The sequence below is a fragment of the Physeter macrocephalus genome, chromosome 11, assembly GCF_002837175.3.
Source record: "Physeter macrocephalus isolate SW-GA chromosome 11, ASM283717v5, whole genome shotgun sequence".
Taxonomy (NCBI): Eukaryota; Metazoa; Chordata; class Mammalia; order Artiodactyla; family Physeteridae; genus Physeter; species Physeter macrocephalus.
In genome coordinates, this window is record NC_041224.1 from 66,168,633 (window position 1) to 66,178,011 (window position 9,379).

At 52.4% G+C, this 9,379-nt stretch overlaps 1 protein-coding gene across 2 annotated transcripts; it reads right to left on the minus strand.

The window, feature by feature from the left end:
* Positions 1–1,967: 1,967 nt before the first annotated feature.
* On the minus strand, positions 1,968–9,077 carry CYP1A1 (cytochrome P450 family 1 subfamily A member 1). Of its 2 annotated transcripts, XM_007118237.3 has the most exons (7): positions 8,975–9,077; positions 5,068–5,932; positions 4,388–4,514; positions 4,210–4,299; positions 3,994–4,117; positions 3,754–3,840; positions 1,968–3,590 (listed from the first exon to the last, which is right to left on the minus strand). In XM_007118237.3, exons 2-7 carry the CDS (start codon positions 5,902–5,904, stop codon positions 3,305–3,307), a joined length of 1,551 nt encoding a protein of 516 aa, XP_007118299.1. In that variant the 5' UTR covers positions 5,905–5,932; positions 8,975–9,077; the 3' UTR covers positions 1,968–3,304. The 2 variants fall into 2 exon arrangements, with proteins under 2 accessions (XP_007118299.1, XP_007118300.1); XM_007118238.2 differs by lacking the exons at positions 3,754–3,840; positions 8,975–9,077 and having other exon boundaries at positions 3,299–3,590; positions 5,068–5,904.
* Positions 9,078–9,379: the final 302 nt, after the last annotated feature.

Genomic DNA, 9,379 nt, shown 5'->3' on the forward strand with positions numbered 1-9,379 from the left:
TGCCGCGGAGCGGCCGGGCCCGTGAGCCATGGCCGCAGAGCCTGCGCGTCCGGAGCCTTTGCCCCGTAACGGGAGACACAACAGTGAGAAGCCCACGTGCCGCAAAAAAAAAAAAAAAAAAAAAAAAAAAAAGTCAGTACAGGAATGATTGGATGCCAAATTCCTCATCCTCCTATATAAACAGGGTTGCTCCAGCTGACTTCAGCTCCTTCCTTGAAGTAGCCTGAAACTCTTGGTGAGTGGGAGCTATCCACTCCTGCCAGAAAGCACAGTGCATGAATGGCAATTCCTGGCCACTGCACAATGCTTCAGGAGGAAAGGTGGGCTGTGGTCACGGTGCATCTCTCCTCAGTGCCTTAGCCAGAATAACTCCTGACTATGTGGGTCCAGCCTCTGCCCCGACTTGGCACCACTACTCTGCCATCCCAGATGGAGAGGGATGATCTCAATGTTGAAATCTGGGCAACAGTCGGCCTATGGGGCCTGATAATCAAACACTTTGTTCTCCATCTGTGACCAGTTCTGGGTTCTAATAGGGGTACAGGACCTGAACCGGCCATGGCTAGTGAGGAGCAGACCATGACTTCTGAGCTGAGAACCTTTCCCCTGCCCCACACCATGACCAGAGTCCACCTGTTGGACCTGAGCATCTAACGCTGTGAGACCCAAGTGAGTCCACCTCCCATCCTCCAAGGAGGGCCCCACGCAGATATCCCCAAGACCTGGTAACCTTTCCCAGCACCCACTCCCCCGCCCCACCCAGCCACCTCTGGCTCTGGGCTTCCCCCTCCTATATGTATCTGTCTGGTAGAGACCTGGTCACAATGAATTGGGTGATGTTTTAATGAGTTAGTTCCCCCAACTAGCTTGGGAAGCTCTTGAAGGAACCGTGTTTTATTCACTTTATCTCCCCCAGTGCCTGGTCCAGAGAATGTTCTTCATCAATGTGTGATCAGTTAGAGAAGGAGAAAGGCAGTGAAGTGATAGAGTCTTGTGCCCCAGCCAGACTGTGAGCTGCCTGAGAGCAGCAGCTTCACCTCTCCACCGCCTCCTCCTCCACTTTGTCCTCCCACAGTAAAACCCAACATGAGATTGAGCTCAGAGTGGGCACATAGATGAGTGATGGCTTCACTCAAGAGTTTAAAACTCTCCACTTATAAGACTTTTGGATAATATCTTTATTTAGCTCAAGTAGATGCTTCCCACACATTTCTGGATACTTGGGTTAGAATTTTCTCCATAGCACTCAATAAATTGTTCTTAAGCTCTCATATATGGTAAATGCAAACATACAAGTACAATACAGGCTAAAATAAAAGGCCCTTGCATACAAACATTTTTAAAAGACGTTTTAACACAGGGCATAGGGAAAGGAGACCCAGTAGAAGGTGATTGAATTACTACCCCTTCCCTCCTGACCTGGTCCTGGTGCCTGGATTTGGGCCTCCCTCTGCTCTCTGCTCCCCTTAGACACAAGTCCCCAGCCCATCCTGGACAGGAACAGGGACCTTGCAAGGCCAGGAGGCAGACCTGTTCCTGCCTGCAGAGAGGAAGGCGATCTCCCAGGCGCAGTGTCCCAGACCCTAGTGCTCAGATTGCTCAGCCTTGTATAAGCGGGGAGACCACCCCTGTGTCAGTATCCTGGACTGCCTCTCCCTTTCACTCTTTTTTTTTCCCTAATAAATTTATTTATTTATTTTTGGCTACATTGGGTCTTCGTTGCTGTGCGCGGGCTTTCTTTAGTTATGGCAAGTGGGGTCTGCTCTTCGTTGCGGTGCACGGGCTTCTCACTGCGGTGGCTTCTCTTGTTGCGGAGCACGGGCTCTAGGCATGTGGGCTTCAGTAGTTGCAGCATGCGGGCTCAGTAGTTGTGGCTCCACAGTAAAACCCAACATGAGATTGAGCTCAGAGTGGGCACATAGATGAGTGATGGCTTCACTCAAGAGTTTAAAACTCTCCACTTATAAGACTTTTGGATAATATCTTTATTTAGCTCAAGTAGATGCTTCCCACACATTTCTGGATACTTGGGTTAGAATTTTCTCCATAGCACTCAATAAATTGTTCTTAAGCTCTCATATATGGTAAATGCAAACATACAAGTACAATACAGGCTAAAATAAAAGGCCCTTGCATACAAACATTTTTAAAAGACGTTTTAACACAGGGCATAGGGAAAGGAGACCCAGTAGAAGGTGATTGAATTACTACCCCTTCCCTCCTGACCTGGTCCTGGTGCCTGGATTTGGGCCTCCCTCTGCTCTCTGCTCCCCTTAGACACAAGTCCCCAGCCCATCCTGGACAGGAACAGGGACCTTGCAAGGCCAGGAGGCAGACCTGTTCCTGCCTGCAGAGAGGAAGGCGATCTCCCAGGCGCAGTGTCCCAGACCCTAGTGCTCAGATTGCTCAGCCTTGTATAAGCGGGGAGACCACCCCTGTGTCAGTATCCTGGACTGCCTCTCCCTTTCACTCTTTTTTTTTCCCTAATAAATTTATTTATTTATTTTTGGCTACATTGGGTCTTCGTTGCTGTGCGCGGGCTTTCTTTAGTTATGGCAAGTGGGGTCTGCTCTTCGTTGCGGTGCACGGGCTTCTCACTGCGGTGGCTTCTCTTGTTGCGGAGCACGGGCTCTAGGCATGTGGGCTTCAGTAGTTGCAGCATGCGGGCTCAGTAGTTGTGGCTCGTGGGCTCAGTAGTTGTGGCTCGTGGGCTCTAGAGTGCAGGCTCAGTAGTTGTGGTGCACGGGGTTAGTTGCTCTGTGGCATGTGGGATCTTCCTGGACCAGGGATCAAACCCGTGTCCCCTGCATTGGCAGGCGGGTTCTTAACCACTGTGCCACCAGGGAAATCCCTCCCCTTCACTCTTGATGGCCCCCAATTGTCAAAGAGATTGGACAGGCCCTGGTGTTGCCTGCTCTAAATGTTTCTCAAGCCAGTCAGCCTGAACAGAGAGCCAGATAGCTGGTGAGCCCAAGGGCTTCCAGAGAGCTCTTTAGAGGTTTCCAGAGGCCTGAGGACCCCCTATCCCTTCCAGGCCTCCTAGCTTAAGCACAACTTCGGAACGGCTCCATCAGCTCCTGTGTGACCCCTGCTGTGTCCACTGTCTGTGGTCAGTGCGCAGAAGGACAAGTCCAGGGTAGGGGGCAGGTATAATCTCTCAGGTTTGCCCACAGCTCAGACAGCAAAAAATCAGCCAGACAATATCTGTGAGTTTAGGCCAAAGTTTAGACCCCCTGGGTCAGCCCCCTGGCCTGGCTGCCCAGACAGGCCAGTAGAGAATCTAGGCTGCAGGGCTCTCTGTCCCCTAAGAGCGCATGTGCACCTGGAAGTGCTCACAGTGGGCATGCTTCATGGTCAGCCCGTATATGGGGGTCATGTCCACCTTCACACCCGGGGTCACACGGAATTCCACCTGCTGCAGGAGGATGGCCAGGAAGAGGAAGACCTCCCAGCGGGCAATGGTCTCACCGATGCACTTCCGCTTGCCCAAACCGAAAAGAATCACCTTCTCACTGAGTGCTTTGTTGATGGTGCCATCAGCGGTGAGAAACCGTTCTGGCCAGAAGGCAGATGGATCATCCCACAGCTTCCTGTAATTGAAGAGAGGCAGCTGAAGTAGCAGCTTGGGGGCTCAGAACCATCAGGTGGGTTGAGCCCCAGCTCAAAAGAATAGGGTTTAGGCAAGTAGCCCAGGGACAGGAGAGTCTGAAGCTCAGGAGAGAGTGAAGCTTCCCCTGCCCGCTTTCAACTTACTGGTCATGGTTGGTCTGCCACTGGTTCACAAAGACACAACGCCCCTTGGGGATGTAAAAGCCATTCAGAATTGTGTCTCTTGTGGTACTGGGGAGGGGGGAAGCTCAGTTAGGCTCAGGGCCACAAGGAGATCCCCCCATCCCCCTGCCTCCCATACCGTGTCCCTCCCACCACCCTGATCAGGTACATGAACTGGAGTAAGGCCCAGCATCAGACAGCAGTGGACCCGTGGAGCCTCACCTGTGGGGGATGGTGAAGGGGATGAAAGAGGAATGTCGGAAGGTCTCCAGAATGAACGCCTCCAAATAGGGCAGCTGGGGTCTGTCAGAGAGCTGGGGCTGCCGTGCGCTGCCAATCACTGTGTCTGCAGAACACAAAGGACCAGAGAGATGAAGGGGCCACTCAGACCTTGGTTGGACCTCCTGCCTTGAGCACACTGAGGAAGCCACCACCTACCCAGCTCCTCCTGAATCTTTTTCTGCACGTTTGGGCTTGTCACCAGGTACATGAGGCTCCAGGAGATGGCAGTTGTGACTGTGTCAAACCCTGGCCAGGGGAGAATAGAGGGCAAAGTTAGGTGGTTGGTGGGTCAGGACAGCTGGGAAGAGGAAGGGCACAATGGGGTAGCTCATACCAGCTCCAAAGAGGTCCATGACGACATTAACGATCTTCTCATCTGACAACTGGATATTGGCATTCTCATCCAGTCTCTTGTCCTGACAGTGCTCAATCAGGCTGTCTGTGATGTCCCGAATGTGGCCCTGGGTAGGGAAGGCCCACGGGTGAGCAAGATCCCAAACCCAGACTTGCCTCTCATCCAGGCCTGGTCCCTTCCCATCCCTAGCATCTTCGTTCGGGAGGTGACTGCCCCATGCCCGAGGCTACCATTGCAGCTTCTCTTGCCTCTCCGAGGCTGTCTCCTGACTCAGGATATTTGCAGCCCCAACTCGAGGGACACCTGACACAGAGTCCAGTACCATCATCATCTGGACACGCTCTTTACCCTTTTCTCTCCCATGAGGCCGGAAGACCAACTCTTTAACTCTTCCTGGTCCCCACAATAACTGGCCTAGGGTCCTGCATGGACTGGCTATTCAGTAAATATTGCTGTCTGATGGAAAGATAGAAGGGCTGGTCAAGAAAAAGTTCTATCTCCCTGCCAAGGATGGAGTCCCCTCCACTACTGGCTTCAAAATCCCAGGGTGAAGGCCCGCGAGAGCCTGCCAAACCCTATGCTGCTCCAGTTATCTCTGACCTCCTGACCCCTGACCCTCCCCACTCCCTACCACTCATCTGCCCCTCCCCAGCCTGTACCTTCTCAAATGTTTTATAGTGTTCCTTGAGCATCTTCTGCATGAAAATGTAGAACCTCTGATTCAAGTCCTTGAAGGCATCCAGGGCAGTGTTGGGCAGGTAACGGAGGATAGGGATGAAGTCGGCTGGGTTCCCAGAGGCAGCCATCTCCCCGAACTCATTGTTCAGGCCGACTATGCTAAGCAGCTCTTGGTTGTCATGGTCATAGCGTCGGCCAAAGCACATGGCACAGATGACATTGGCCACTGACACCACTACATACCTGTAGGGGTCAAAGCGCCCAGACCCTGCCATCAGCTCCTGGAACTTGCCGATGAGGTACCTGGCCTCCTTGCTCACGTGCTCTTCCAGGTAACAGGAGGACGAGGAAGCCGGGTCTGAGGCAACGGAGAAGGAGTTGAGAGCATTCTGGGCCAGGCGCCGCCGGGCAGCCCACACTGGTCCGGAGTCTGGGTTGAAGGTCAAACTCTGGCCATCAGCGACTAAGGTGAAGCTGTAGAGGTCAGGCCGGCCCTTGAAGTCATCGCCCTGCCGCACCAGGGCCTGCCGGATGGTGTCCAGGCCGCTGAGCACCAGCACGGGTGTGCAGCCAATGCGGACCTGCAGCACGTCTCCATAGCGCTGGCTCAGCCGCGACAGGGCCAAGTGTGGGTTCTTGCCCAAGGTCAGCACATGCCCGATCAGGGGCCAGCTCCAGGGCCCCGGTGGACTCTTCAGGCCTTTAGGGACCCGAGGCTGCCAGGCCCTGACCACCCAGAATACCAGGCAGAAGGTGGCAGAGGCCAGGAGAAGCTCTGTGGCCGAGATGGGGATGGAGAGTCCAAACACAGAGAACATGATCAGTGTAGAGATTCCAAGGTGGCCGCTGAGAGGTGGGAGAGGAGGGAAAGATCAAGACATCAGATGGGGAGCTGGGAGGAGGCAGTATCCAAAAGTGTCAGCACACTGGTCAAAGAAAGGGAAAACCTTATCCAGAACTGTTCACTGGACATGAAGGGGAAGAGGAGGTAGGAGAAGCTGTTTGTTGAGCTGCCACTATGTGCCAAGAATTTTAGTTATTCTTCATTCAGTCCTGGCCACAGCCTATGTGGTAGGCTGCAGTGAGGCTCAGAGAAGGTACATAACTTGCCCAAGGTCACACAGCCAGGAAGTATAGGATCCAAATCCCAATCCAAATTTGCCTAGTTCCAGAACACTTTCTCTTAACTGCTGCACCAATCTAAACACCAGACTGTGATTTCCATAGAGCACCTATACTATTATTTACTTCACATTTTTCTAAAATCAACTTTAAATCCACCCACTTAGCATCATTCCAAACCATAATATCTGTGTGAAAGTACAGGGGTTTTTTTCCTTAACACATATGAAAATAAACACATAATTGATGTGTATCACCCAATTCCCCTTGAGTACTACCCACCTAACTAGGGAAAACTGCTATCAGAGAGCAACAGATCATCCACCTCTTCAGCCTTGTTTCACATTTGGTGAAACTCACCTCCAGAGGAGGCACTGACTTGGCTAAAGGCACCCAGCACTCAGACAGAGCCAGGACTCAGACCTCTTAGGGAAAGTTCCCCGGGAAGTTTCCAGCTCCTGTCATAGGTACCTCCCTTGGAAGAGCAGTCAGATCAATCGATGAAAAGGGATTTTCCCAGAACCCTCAGTTCTCTATTGCTCAAACCCAGGGTCTAGGGAATCCTGCCAGACTCTGGGACAGGGTGGGGCAGGGACAGGGGACTGCCCCCTTACTTACTGTCTAAGCCACTCTGCCCTCATCCCCAGCTCTCTACCCACGGTTTAAAAGCAGCTGGAGGCCAGCTAGATTGAGGCTCCCGGTCACAGAATACCAGGCCAGGGTTTTCACTGGGCTCAATTCTCAATGAATGAATAGTCTGGACCTCCCCCATTTGCCAGTCACTAGAGAGCTGTGAATAAATGGAAGGCTCCCACCAGGCAAAGGCTGCAAGAAAACTCCAGACTGGAATCTGGGAAACTAGGAATGGAGCTGAGTTTAAAAGAGGCTGAGACAATACTTTCTCTCTAGGTTCGGTCTAGAAATGGTGTGCAAATTCATGGACTACTCTCTTCGAGGCATGGGGCTCTGACTGGGACATCTTACTGGTGCCCTGGACTGATGGTCAGGACACCCAGTGTTCCAGGCTCTATGATGTGGCCTTGGATGAGTCGCTTCATTTTACCCTTCTCGGCTCCAGTCACATCACCTGAGAGAGGGAGTGCGACATGATCTCTGATTCAGGATGCCCAGCTGATCTCAGAGAAGAGAAAAACCCAGATCTGACCTGGGGAAACTCACAGTCTGACTAGTAAGGTTTCCCCACAGAAGAGCCAGCCAAGATGGGTAGGTTGTATGGTTCCTACCTCAACTACTATAGCCATCTGTCTAGGGAGGCTTCCTGGAGGAGCTGAATCCCAAAGCACACTTTAGTCCCAACTCCTTGAGTGAACTGGGGGACACTGCTAGGCCTTGGTGTGCCATGGTTTTCTCTTCTGCACACTGGGTACCCCAAAGACCTCTAGCCTTAGTAAGATGGTAGGAGGCCAATCTTCTAGATCAATTCTTTGATTTGGATACGTTGAAGTTTTGTTGAGAAGGAGGTTGGAGAGTAGATTAGCCAAGTTCCAAGAGCAAAATTACAGTGTGTTAAAGTGTGCGGGGAAAATTAGTCTTATTTTTTCCCTACGTGGGATACAACACTGTGAAATTCAATCTTCAACTGAAGGCCCAGCAATTCTCCTAAAACACAGTTCTTTGTTTCTTTCCTTAACAAAGTTTAAGCTAGTGTTAATAAATTAAAAAGAGAAATTGCTTGTCTGTCCACTTCAGCTTTGTTTTATGCCCATTTCATATTGTTGTCTGTGTTGTAATTCATACTTTTATACCATTTCTGATGTGTAAAATTGGTTGGCTTGTAAATATCTTATAAAGAGTTCAGTGGGGGCTTCCCTGGTGGTGCAGTGGTTGAGAATCCGCCTGCCGATGCAGGAGACACGGGTTCGTGCCCTGGTCCGGGAAGATCCCACATACCGCGGAGCGGCTGGACCCGTGAGCCATGGCCGCTGAGCCTGTGCGTCCGGAGCCTGTGCTCCGCAACGGAGAGGCCATAACAGTGAGAGGTCCGCGTACCGCAAAAAAAAAAAAAAAAAAAGAGTTCAATGGTAAATAAACTATTGTGGCTGTTAATTTTGAAAAAAAAAAAAGATGGTAGGAGGCCAAGAGAGGTATGACTGCTGAGTTTTCAGGGTCAAGCTTTCTGCAGCAGGCAGTCTCTCACATTGACTGCCCCCAGCAGAGGACAGAGAAGACAGTCAATGGAACAGGGAAGGCCCCTCGGCAGTGCCCAGGACTCCCACTCAGATCAGCATCCCATGTCGGGCCAGCACACCTCAGCACTGACAAGCTATGCCTTGGGAGGGTGGCTCCAGCCAGGGGTAGCTTTTAGGTAAGTCAGGATACAGCTAGTAAGAACCCAACCTGCCCCCTCCATCCACCCTGACTACCCAGGAGAAGCCCCCCCCTCACACAGCCTGAAGGAGGGCTGCACTGGCTCACCTGTGTCCTTATTCCAGCCTCCCAGGTGACCCTCATGGGGAAGCCCCAAGGCATTCATGGAGTCAGTGGGAGATGGAGCTGGAGCCTGGGTCCTGGAGTCCTGAGGGGGAGCATTTGCATCTAGAGTTCCGGTACTAGTCGTGGGACCTTGGGCAAGTCCTGCCCTTCCTGAGGCTTCAGTTTCCCCACTTATTGAGGGAGCTCGACTGCCTCCTCACTAGGGATACTCTTAGCCTCCATTTTTTGAGGTGCTAGACCAGGAAGACCTTGATGCATCAAAATTTTCCTTTGTGGGGAGGGAAGGGACAACCCAGAAGCCCCAGCACTCACCTGCGTCTGTGGGGGGGAGTGCAGAGCTGAGCTGGGAAGAGTGGTCTCTGGAGCCAGGGACCCCCGAAGAAGATCACGGAAGGTTCCAAGGAACTGTCACCTTCTGGGTGAGGGTGAAGGCACTGCCACCTTTATAGGCGGCTTTCGCGTGTGGCCACGCCTCCTGGAGCGCTGGGATTGGGCGGGGCGGGGGGGGGGTGCGGCTGGCGAATGATCGCTCTAGGATGGAGGGAGGAGTGGGGAGACAGGACGCAAGGGGATAGGTAAGAACCCACTATGGGATGCCTCAACCAAGTGACGGCACTTAAAGGGGTGAGGGTTAGGGACACCTGGGACCCCCCAGTTCCGAGGTACCCCATGGATAGCGCAGAGCCCAGCTGAGAAGGTTTTGGGGAAGTAGTCCCA

Excerpts from the sequence above, each read along its gene's own strand:
- CYP1A1 (XM_007118237.3), bottom strand. The coding sequence starts at position 5,904 with ATGTTCTCTGTGTTTGGACTCTCCATCCCCATCTCGGCCACAGAGCTT. Across the intron at positions 4,300-4,387 it reads CATGGACCTCTTTGGAGCTG|GGTTTGACACAGTCACAACT; the intron begins GTATGAGCTACC and ends TCCCCTGGCCAG. Across the intron at positions 4,118-4,209 it reads AAAGATTCAGGAGGAGCTGG|ACACAGTGATTGGCAGCGCA; the intron begins GTAGGTGGTGGC and ends TGTGTTCTGCAG.